Source organism: Hyla sarda, chromosome 2 (assembly GCF_029499605.1).
Source record: "Hyla sarda isolate aHylSar1 chromosome 2, aHylSar1.hap1, whole genome shotgun sequence".
Lineage (NCBI taxonomy): Eukaryota > Metazoa > Chordata > Amphibia > Anura > Hylidae > Hyla > Hyla sarda.
The window spans coordinates 1053405-1065937 of record NC_079190.1 but is presented as its reverse complement, the minus strand read 5'-3'; the positions used below and the strand labels follow the sequence as shown (position 1 = coordinate 1065937).

The 12533-nt window shown below is 50.5% G+C and overlaps 1 protein-coding gene across 1 annotated transcript; it reads right to left on the bottom strand.

The window, feature by feature from the left end:
* Positions 1 to 8484: 8484 nt before the first annotated feature.
* On the bottom strand, positions 8485 to 9483 carry LOC130358143 (olfactory receptor 52D1-like). The gene has a single exon (XM_056560971.1). The coding sequence runs from the start codon at positions 9481 to 9483 to the stop codon at positions 8518 to 8520; it is 966 nt and encodes a 321-aa protein (XP_056416946.1). The 3' UTR covers positions 8485 to 8517.
* Between the last annotated feature and the right edge of the window lie 3050 nt (positions 9484 to 12533).

The following is a 12533-nucleotide window of genomic DNA, read 5'->3' as shown; positions in this document are numbered from 1 at the left end:
CCCACCATGATCACTGTAGGGATGGTATTGGGCAGGTGATGGGCAATGCCTGATTTCTCCCAGACATGATGCTGCCCCCACCATGATCACTGTAGGGATGGTATTGGGCAGGTGATGGGCAGTGCCTGGTTTCCTCCAGACATGATGCTACCCCCACCATGATCACTGTAGGGATGGTATTGGGCAGGTGATGAGCAGTGCCTGGTTTCCCCCAGACATGATGCTGCCCCCACCATGATCACTGTAGGGATGGTATTGGGCAGTGCCTGGTTTCCTTCAGACATGATGCTGCCTCCACCGTGATCACTGTAGGGATGGTATTGGGCAGGTGATGGGCAGTGCCTGGTTTCCCTCAGACATGATGTTGCCCCCACCATGATCACTGTAGGGATGGTATTGGGCAGGTGATGGGCAGAACCTGGTTTCTTCCAGACATGATGCTGCCCCCACCATGATTACTGTAGGGATGGTATTGGGCAGTGCCTGGTTTCCCTCAGACATGATGTTGCCCCCACCATGGTCACTGTAGGGATGGTATTGGGCAGGTGATGGGCAGTGCCTGGTTTCCTCCAGACATGATGCTGCCCCCACCATGATCACTGTAGGGATGGTATTGGACAGTGCCTGGTTTCCCTCAGACATGATGTTGCCCCCACCATGATCACTGTAGGGATGTTATTGGGCAGGTGATGGGCAGTGCCTGGTTTCCTCCAGACATGATGCTGCCCCCACCATGATCACTGTAGGGATGGTATTGGGCAGGTGATGGGCAGTACCTGGTTTCCCCCAGATATGATGCTGCCCCCCCCCCCCCATGATCGCTGTAGGGATGGCATTGGGCAGGTGATGGGCAGTGCCTGGTTTCCTCCAGACATGATTCTGCCCCCACCATGATCACTGTAGGGATGGTATTGGGCAGGTGATAGACACTGCCTGGTTTCCTCCAGACATGAAGCGGCCCCCACCATGATCACTGTAGGGATGGTATTGGGCAGGTGATAGACACTGCCTGGTTTCCTCCAGACATGATGCTGCCCCCACCATGATCACTGTAGGGATGGTATTGGGCAGGTGATGGGCAGTGCCTGGTTTCCTCCAGACATGATGCTGCCCCCACCATGATCACTGTAGGGATGATATTGGGCAGGTGATGGGCAGTGCCTGGTTTCCTCCAGACATGATTCTGCCCCCACCATGATCACTGTAGGGATGATATTGGGCAGGTGATGGGCAGTGCCTGGTTTCCTCCAGACATGATGCTGCCCCCACCATGATCACTGTAGGGATGGTATTGGGCAGGTGATGGAAAGTACCCGGTTTCCCCCATAAATGATTCTGCCTCCACCATGATCACTGTAGGGATGGTATTGGGCAGTGCCTGGTTTCCTTCAGACATAATGCTGCCCCCACCATGATCACAGTAGGGATGGTATTGGGCAGGTGATGGGCAGTACCCGGTTTCCTCCAGACATGATGCTGCCCCCACCATGATCACTGTAGGGATGGTATTGGGCAGGTGATGGGCAATGCCTGATTTCTCCCAGACATGATGCTGCCCCCACCATGATCACTGTAGGGATGGTATTGGGCAGGTGATGGGCAGTGCCTGGTTTCCTCCAGACATGATGCTACCCCCACCATGATCACTGTAGGGATGGTATTGGGCAGGTGATGAGCAGTGCCTGGTTTCCCCCAGACATGATGCTGCCCCCACCATGATCACTGTAGGGATGGTATTGGGCAGTGCCTGGTTTCCTTCAGACATGATGCTGCCTCCACCGTGATCACTGTAGGGATGGTATTGGGCAGGTGATGGGCAGTGCCTGGTTTCCCTCAGACATGATGTTGCCCCCACCATGATCACTGTAGGGATGGTATTGGGCAGGTGATGGGCAGTACCTGGTTTCTTCCAGACATGATGCTGCCCCCACCATGATTACTGTAGGGATGGTATTGGGCAGTGCCTGGTTTCCCTCAGACATGATGTTGCCCCCACCATGGTCACTGTAGGGATGGTATTGGGCAGGTGATGGGCAGTGCCTGGTTTCCTCCAGACATGATGCTGCCCCCACCATGATCACTGTAGGGATGGTATTGGACAGTGCCTGGTTTCCCTCAGACATGATGTTGCCCCCACCATGATCACTGTAGGGATGGTATTGGGCAGGTGATGGGCAGTGCCTGGTTTCCTCCAGACATGATGTTGCCCCCACCATGATCACTGTAGGGATGGTATTGGACAGGTGATGGGCAGTGCCTGGTTTCCTCCAGACATGATGCTGCCCCCACCATGATCACTGTAGGGATGGTATTGGACAGGTGATGGGCAGTGCCTGGTTTCCTCCAGACATGATGCTGCCCCCACCATGATCACTGTAGGGATGGTATTGGGCAGGTGATGGGCAGTACCTGGTTTCCTCCAGACATGATGCTGTCCCCACCATGATCACTGTAGGGATGGTATTGGGCAGGTGATGGGCAGTGCCTGGTTTCCTCCAGACATGATGCTGCCCCCACCATGATCACTGTAGGGATGGTATTGGGCAGGTGATGGGCAGTACCTGGTTTCCCCCAGATATGATGCTGCCCCCCCCCCCCCCCCCCATGATCGCAGTAGGGATGGCATTGGGCAGGTGATGGGCAGTGCCTGGTTTCCTCCAGACATGATTCTGCCCCCACCATGATCACTGTAGGGATGGTATTGGGCAGGTGATAGACACTGCCTGGTTTCCTCCAGACATGATGCTGCCCCCACCATGATCACTGTAGGGATGATATTGGGCAGGTGATGGGCAGTGCCTGGTTTCCTCCAGACATGATTCTGCCCCCACCATGATCACTGTAGGGATGATATTGGGCAGGTGATGGGCAGTGCCTGGTTTCCTCCAGACATGATGCTGCCCCCACCATGATCACTGTAGGGATGGTATTGGGCAGGTGATGGAAAGTACCCGGTTTCCCCCATAAATGATTCTGCCTCCACCATGATCACTGTAGGGATGGTATTGGGCAGTGCCTGGTTTCCTTCAGACATAATGCTGCCCCCACCATGATCACAGTAGGGATGGTATTGGGCAGGTGATGGGCAGTACCCGGTTTCCTCCAGACATGATGCTGCCCCCACCATGATCACTGTAGGGATGGTATTGGGCAGGTGATGGGCAATGCCTGATTTCTCCCAGACATGATGCTGCCCCCACCATGATCACTGTAGGGATGGTATTGGGCAGGTGATGGGCAGTGCCTGGTTTCCTCCAGACATGATGCTACCCCCACCATGATCACTGTAGGGATGGTATTGGGCAGGTGATGAGCAGTGCCTGGTTTCCCCCAGACATGATGCTGCCCCCACCATGATCACTGTAGGGATGGTATTGGGCAGGTGATGGGCAGTGCCTGGTTTCCTTCAGACATGATGCTGCCTCCACCGTGATCACTGTAGGGATGGTATTGGGCAGGTGATGGGCAGTGCCTGGTTTCCCTCAGACATGATGTTGCCCCCACCATGATCACTGTAGGGATGGTATTGGGCAGGTGATGGGCAGTACCTGGTTTCTTCCAGACATGATGCTGCCCCCACCATGATTACTGTAGGGATGGTATTGGGCAGTGCCTGGTTTCCCTCAGACATGATGTTGCCCCCACCATGGTCACTGTAGGGATGGTATTGGGCAGGTGATGGGCAGTGCCTGGTTTCCTCCAGACATGATGCTGCCCCCACCATGATCACTGTAGGGATGGTATTGGACAGTGCCTGGTTTCCCTCAGACATGATGTTGCCCCCACCATGATCACTGTAGGGATGGTATTGGGCAGGTGATGGGCAGTGCCTGGTTTCCTCCAGACATGATGCTGCCCCCACCATGATCACTGTAGGGATGGTATTGGACAGGTGATGGGCAGTGCCTGGTTTCCTCCAGACATGATGCTGCCCCCACCATGATCACTGTAGGGATGGTATTGGACAGGTGATGGGCAGTGCCTGGTTTCCTCCAGACATGATGCTGCCCCCACCATGATCACTGTAGGGATGGTATTGGGCAGGTGATGGGCAGTACCTGGTTTCCTCCAGACATGATGCTGCCCCCACCATGATTACTGTAGGGATGGTATTGGGCAGGTGATGGGCAGTACCTGGTCTCCCCCAGACATGATGCTGCCCCCACCATGATCACTGTAGGGATGGTATTGGGCTGGTGATGGGCAGTACCTGGTTTCCCCCAGACATGATGCTGCCCCCACCATGATCACTGTAGGGATGGTATTGGGCAGGTGATGGGCAGTGCCTGGTTTCCTCCAGACATGATGCTGCCCCCACCATGATCACTGTAGGGATTGTATTGGACAGGTGATGGGCAGTACCTGGTCTCCCCCAGACATGATGCTGCCCCCACCATGATCACTGTAGGGATGGTATTGGGCTGGTGATGGGCAGTGCCTGGTTTCCTCCAGACATGATCCTGCCCCCACCATGATCACTGTAGGGATGGTATTGGGCAGGTGATGGGCAGTGCCTGGTTTCCTCCAGACATGATGCTACCCCCACCATGATCACTGTAGGGATTGTATTGGGCAGGTGATGGGCAGTACCTGGTCTCCCCCAGACATGATGCTGCCCCCACCATGATCACTGTAGGGATGGTATTGGGCTGGTGATGGGCAGTGCCTGGTTTCCTCTAGGGCTTCTATCTGCTTAGATTGTGGAGGCTGCAGTGATGGTTCTGGACCTTCTGGAAGTCTCTCCCATCTGCACATCATCAGTGGAGGAGCGGTGCCGTTATAACAACTAATTAGATTGCTTTTTTTTTTTTTTTACTTTTAAAAAGACATGGTCAGTATGTGATACTTTTCCCTCTTCACGAGTACGCATGTCAACGTTGCATAGAATGCGATTGGGTGCACGCGATCAGCGCAGCCTGCCTCTGATTGACAGTACTGCTCTGACCTGCGCAGTTACTTTTTTGCCCCGCTCATTCAACGTGTTACAGTCCGCGATATGCTCTGTTGGGTAAGTGCTTATAATAACTTTGTACATTATGTATATACTTAAATGACGTAGATCTCAAGTATCCGCCCACATTCACCTGCACTGGGAGGAATCACTAATGAGGAATTATCGTCACCACCACTGGATCACTAATGTATGACGCACTGTTGTATACTATGTCATGCCCTATATTCACACTTATGTTAACCATTGTTGTAATTACTAAATGTATTTAAACTGCACTGAGGGGTCACTTAGTTGAGCTTGAGAAAGGCGACGAGGAGGTCGCAGAAACGTTGCTCTGTATGCACTGATGCAATAAAACCACAAACTTTTTTTGCACCGTATACCTTGTGTGCTGCTGCTTCTTTGGATTTGTTTCATTTTTAAATAGGTCTCTGAAAAATAAAAGAAGCAATCTGATTGGTTGCTATAGGCAACTGGAATACTTTTCATCTGTACAGGTTTGATAAATCACTTCCTTTGTCACTTGGTTCTTGGGAACTTTCAGCGCAGTATAAATGTTTTGTCCCCTTCTCCAGATCTATGGCTCCACACAATCCTGTCTCTGATCTCTACAGACAGTTCTTTCCCTCACATGGCTCGGTGTTTGCGCTGATATACATTGTCAGCTGTGAGACCTTATATAGACAGGGCTGTGTCTGAGCTCTACAGGCAGTTCTTTCTCCTCATGGCTTGGTTTTTGCTTTGATATACATTGTCAGCTGTGAGACCTTATATAGACAGGGCTGTGTCTGAGCTCTACAGGCAGTTCTTTCCTCCTCATGACTTGATGTTTGCTCTGATATACATTGTCAGCTGTGAGACCTTATATAGACAGGGCTGTGTCTGAGCTCTACAGGCAGTTCTTTCTCCTCATGGCTTGGTTTTTGCTCTGATATGCATTGTCAGATGTGAGACCTTATATAGACAGGGTTGTGTCTGGGCTCTACAGGCAGTTATTTCCCCCTCATGGCTTGGTGTTTGCTCTGATATCCATTGTCAGCTGTGAGACCTTATATAGACAGGGCTGTGTCTGAGCTCTACAGGCAGTTCTTTCTCCTCATGGCTTGGTTTTTGCTCTGATATGCATTGTCAGATGTGAGACCTTATATAGACAGGGTTGTGTCTGGGCTCTACAGGCAGTTATTTCCCCCTCATGGCTTGGTGTTTGCTCTGATATACATTGTCAGCTGTGAGATCTTATATAGACAGGCCTGTGTCTGAGCTCTACAGGCAGTTCTTTCCCCCTCATGGCTTGGTTTTTGCTCTGATATGCATTGTCAGATGTGAGACCTTTTATAGACAGGGTTGTGTCTGGGCTCTACAGGCAGTTCTTTCCCCCTCATGACTTGGTATTTGCTCTGATATACATTGTCAGCATATAGGCAGGGTTGTGTCTGGGCTCTACAGGCAGTTCTTTCCCGTCTCATGGCTTGGTTTTTGCTTTGATATACATTGTCAGATGTGAGACCTTATATAGACAGGGCTGTGTCTGAGCTCTACAGGCAGTTCTTTCTCCCTCATGGCTTGGTGTTTTCTCTGATATACATTGTCAGCTGTGAGACCTTTTATAGACAGGGTTGTGTCTGGGCTCAACAGGCACTTATTTCCCCCTCATGGCTTGGTATTTGCTCTGATATACATTGTCAGCTGTGAGACCTTATATAGACAGGGCTGTGTGTGAGCTCTACAGACAGTTCTTTCCACCTCATGACTTGGTGTTTGCTCTGATATACATTGTCAGCTGTGAGACCTTATATAGACAGGGCTGTGCCTGAGCTCTACAGACAGTTCTTTCCCTCTCATGGCTTGGTGTTTGCTCTGATATACAGTGTCAGCTGTGAGGCCTTATATAGACAGGGCTGTGTCTGAGCTCTACAGACACTTATTTCCTCCTCATGGCTTGGTGTTTGCTCTGATGTACATTGTCAGCTGTGAGATCTTATATAGACAGGGCTGTGCCTGAGCTCTACAGACAGTTCTTTCTCCTCATGGCTTGGTATTTGCTCTGATATACAGTGTCAGCTGTGAGGCCTTATATAGACAGGGCTGTGCCTGATCTCTACAGGCAGTTCTTTCTACCTCATGGCTTGGTGTTTGCTCTGATATACATTGTCAGCTGTGAGGCCTTATATAGACAGGACTGTGTCTGAGCTCTACAGGCAGTTCTTTCCCTCTCATGGCTTGGTATTTGCTCTGATATAGACAGTCTTTCCATATCCTGTCCAGCCCGCTGAATGTACCACAGGTGTCAGGAGAATCTTCAGCTATTAATGAGGGACGATCCAGGATTCATATGTAAGTAGGTTTTATTCTGTACCAGTCCAGGAGATCAGAACAGGTCACGTGCTTCAGCGATGAGGACGAGGACGATGATGTGGATGAGGAGGAGGATGAGGAGGATGAGGATGAGGAGGAGGATGATGAGGACGAGGACGAGGATGAGGAGGATGATGAGGACGAGGACGATGATGAGGATGAGGATGAGGAGGAGGATGAGGATGAGGAGGATGATGAGGACGAGGACGATGATGAGGATGAGGATGAGGACGATGATGAGGACGATGACGAGGACGAGGATGATGATGAGGATGATGAGGATGAGGAGGACGAGGACGATGAGGAGGACGATGACGATGATGAGGAGGATGAGCGCAGTTGTGTAAAGCTTGGGAACAGCTTTTTATGAGCAGACATTGTGGTGACTGTATATGGGCGCGCACATCCTGTTTCACTGATTTCATTTACTGTTTGTTACTCTTCATCTTTACCATACACGATACGCCAATAACTGGTTTTATTCATGCTTCACTTCAATACATTAACCATTGCTATTCTGGATACACATGTATAGCAAATCTGTTATATAACATGGATTAAACACAAATGTTTCCAACAAGGCGACTCCGATTAAGGTGACAAGAAACATCTCCAAGATGATCGAGAGAAATGGGAGGAGCTAGAGATAAATGTCACATGTCCATGAGAAATTAAAATGACTCCTTTTTAAATACATTTGCAATGATTTACCTCAAATGATAGACAATGTCGTCCTGATGCCGCCATAGGAGTTTGGAAGAAAGACTGTGTTAAAGGGGTACTCCGCCAATAGACATCTTATCTCCTACCCAAAGGATAGGGGATAAGATGTCTGATCACAAGGGTCCCGGCGATGCGATGTCCGTGCAGCACCAGGCGGTTTAAACATTATGTTTAGAATGCTGGGTTCCGGCTGCGTTAATTGTGACATCATGCCACACCCCCTCGTGAGGTCACGCCAGGCCCCTCCATTCATGCCTATGGGAGGGGGCGTGATGGTCGCCACCCCCCCCTTCCCATAGGCATGAATGGAGGGGGCATGGCGTGAGTTCACAAGAAGGTGTGGCCTGTCTCGGGGACGAGTACCCCTTTAAGAAAGATGGTGCAGACTCATGCTCTTTCGTTAAATTGTGTTCGTGAATTGCTAAATTTTTTTAGAACCACTGACCTTTCACATGTATGTTCTTCTTTAGACAAAGTCATAGTGTTTACCTGTTTGTAAATATTGTTTTCTGGTGGAATATTTTCAGCATCCGGATTCTGATCTCCTTGGCCCGTAGACCATAAATGATTGGGTTGACCAGGGCAGGAATGAGTAGGTACATGGCAGTGAGAAGGTTGTGTGTGTCTTGAGACACAGATCGGGACACCCTGTAGACAATAGACGATGACATCCTGAAGAAGTAGACGATGAGGATGACCAGGATGTGGGTCCCACATGTGTGTAGAGACTTGTGTCTTGTAGCATCGTTGGACATGGTCAGCGCCACCCTCAGGATGCTGCCGTACGAGAAGGAGAGGAGGCTCATATCGATTAGAAGGTCAATGACTCTAATGATCAACCCCATTATTTTATTTTTGGTGATATTACTACAGGCCAAACTCAGGAGGGCCATGTGCTCACAAGCGAAGTGTCGGATGATGTTTGATTTGCAGAAGTTTACCCGGGAGGCGAGATAGATGACGGGAAATACGGTAAACGTACAACGTACCAATGCCATAATACTCAGGAGGACCAACTTCTGCTTGGTCATTATTTTGGAATAACGCAGCGGCCTACATATAGCAACGTACCGATCCAGCGCCATCATCAACAGAATATTGCAGTCCAGCATGGTGGTGCAGTAAATGAAGAACATTTGAACTAAACATCCATCCAGTGATATGTGATTCTGATGGAAGAGGAATCCGAGGAGCATCTTTGGTACTATGGTGGTCGTGCTGCAGATGTTCACGGCAGACAGCGAAGAGATGAGAACGTACATTGGAGCATGCAGGGAGCTCTCCGCCCGCACCGTGTGGATGATCAGGCCATTGGTGACTAGGATGACGAGGTAGACGATAAAGAATGGGATGAACAAGAGGTGCCGAGATTTATGGAAGCCTGGGAATCCCAACAGGAGGAAGTCCCGATGAGAGAAATAGACCATAGAGATGTTTATGGCATCCGCCATCGCTGTAAGGCCGTTCAGGAGAACCGAGCACCTGTCAGGAGAAGAGGCAGGAGTCCTGTGTGAATTTGTTTGCAATTTATTATTATTTAGTATTGAAACATGATGAAATACATTCTACTCTTGTACAATCAGAGAGCGATTCCGGAGGATTACAGTCTACAGAACATTATGAATTTTTGGGTGCTGTAAGATCATGTAGTCTTCCAACAATTCCACCATGTTTCCCACTAAGGGGGTGTGAGCACACGTATGTGATCTAAACTGAGTCGGGATAAGGAGAACAGATGGGTTGTGGGGGGCAGGATAGTCAGGCTGATCATCTCACAAGATGTCGTCTTTATAGGTTGCCAGTCGTTCAAGTGGTCCCAGCTTAAAGGGGTAGTCCAGTGCTGAAAATCTTATCCCCTATCCCAAGGATAGGGGATAAGTTTCAGATCGCGGGGGGGTCTGACCGCCGGGGCCCCCCTGTGATCTCCTGTACAGGGCCCTGGCTCGCTGGCCAGATAGCTGGTGTCGACCACCGCACGAAGCGGCGGCCGACACGCCCCCTCAATACATCGCTATGGCAGAGCCGGAGATTGACGAAGGCAGCACTCCGGCTCTGCCATAGAGTTGTATTGAAGGGTCGTGTCAGCCGTCACTTCGTACGGTGGTCAACACTCCCCCTTTCCGCAGGCTGCCGGGCCCCGTACAGGAGATCATGGGGGCCCAGCGGTAGGACCCCCCCGATCTGAAACATCCCCTATCCTTAGGATTGGAATACGTTTTTCAGCACCGGATAACTACTTTAAAGGGGTACTCTGCCCCTAGAAATCTGATCCCATATCCAAAGGATAGTGGATAAGATGTCTGATCACGGGTGGCCCGCAGCTGGGGACCCCCACGATCTCTGTGCAGCACCTGGTGTTCGTTTAGAACGCTGGGTGCAGTGGGCAAGGGCAAAAGATCGTGACGTCATGGCCAGGCCCCTTGTGACGTGACATCATGCCAGGCCCCCTCAATGCAAGTCTATGGGAGGGGGCGTGGTGTACGCCACGCCCCCTCCCATAGACATGCATTGAGGGAACGTGGTGTGACATCACAAGGGGCCTGGCCATGATGTCACGATCTCTTGCCGCCGCACCCAGCGTTTGGAACAAAATGTTCCGTACGCTGTGGCAGCAGAGTACCCCTTTAATGTCTCTGGTTGTTTCCAGAAGGTGTCCTAGATTGACTAGACAGCAATAAACAAACTTGAAGGTATTTTTGGGAGTATTTTAAAAATGTATATGTTGCTGGGGCCGGGTCAAAATAAAAAAATCTATACTTACCTCCGCTGATCCCCTGCAGCTCCCGTTTGGCTTCCTCTGGTCCCCGATCTGCTATCTTCTTCTTGGCAAACGCTTGGAGAAGGACCTGTCCACCGGCCAAGACTGGCCTATTACATTCCCACAGCACCAACCAGTTTGGTATTTCTGGTGGTACCGAAACATTAATAACTCTTATTGATTCTGTATGTTACTGTAGCATAGACGTTTGACCGGCTCAAGTCTATATTATGAGCCACGTAGCTCGAGAGAGTTGTTATTATAGAATGATTCCCACTTATCCATACTCGGTAAGTAGATCTAATTGTATGGCCTGGTTGTCGGCTTATCAGGATTTAATTTGGAATAAGACCATTGGTGGAAAACCCCTGTCTTGCCTTGTCCCTCAAAAATGGTGTTTGTTGACACTAGTTTTTGATAAGAATAATGACTGCATAAAGAGAATAGGAACGCAGTAGTAAGTCAAAGGTGACCAAAGGTCCGGTCACAATGAGGGGGCAAAATTAAACCGACCGGAGTCACTGTCTTACTCCGTTCGGCGCATCAAAGGGGTACTCCGCTGCTCAGCGTTTGGAAAGAACTGTTCCAAACGCTGGAGCTCGGGACTTCATAGCCCCACCCACTCATGACATCACGCCCCGCCCCCTCAATGCAAGTCTATGGGAGGGGGTGTGACAGCCCATAGACTTGCATTGAGGGGGCGGGGCTATGGCATCACAAGCTCCCGGCGCCGGCTCCAGAGTTCGGAACAGTTTGTTTCAAACACTGAGCAGCAGAGTACCCCTTTAAAGTGAATGGACTTTGGCGCCAATCCAGCTGGGGAACGGGAGCTCCCGGTTTTGAAATTTCTTAGCCAGATCCGGCAGCCGTAGGGTGCAAACGTAGTGTGAATGCAGCCTTAGTGAGTTTGTCTAATAGCATAGGGTGAAATAGAAAACAAGTCATAGGGGGAACCTAAGAACAAGCCCCAGAACCTCAAGAAACCTGCACCCCGCAGTTGGGCATTGCAACTAGAGAAGAGAGAATTTTGATAAGGGCTGGGAGCCAACTAGATAGAATTCACCTCAGTAAAGTGACGCCAGGGACTAGTGAGTGACCACATGGGTCATCTCCGTAACACTTCAGGTTGTAGGTTACCATAGCTTGACCAAAGAACAGGAGCTGGGATTGCTTCATGCACAGTGGGACCAACCGGTGATGGCGGAGATCAGTGATCACGCTGACCCTTCAAATCCCTTGTTCAATACTGATCACAGCATCTGAAGGCGAACAGGGTCTTGGTGAGACTCAATGGACCGATTGCTGCCGTATAACGCTACATTTTTATAGTCAGCGATAAGAAGGGTCTTTGGCCTTTATTGTCTGCTCCTTTACATTCCAATATACAGTGGTCCCCCAACATACGATGGTAATCCGTTCCAAATGGACCATCGTTTGTTGAAACCATCGCATGTTGAGGGATCCGTGCAATGTAAAGTATAGGACAGTGGTCTACAACCTGCAGAACTAAAACTACAACACCCAGCATGCCCGGACAGCCAACGGCTGTCCGGGCATGCTGGGTGTTGTAGTTTTGCAACATCTGGAGGTCCGCAGGTTGAAGACCACTGATATTGGAGGTTATACTCACCTGTCCCCGCCGCTCCGGACCGTCACCGCTGCCCTGGATGTCGCTGTCCATCGCTGTCCCCGACGCTCCGGTAAGGTCTCTGCTTCCCCGGCATCTGCGCTCTCCGATGCCGC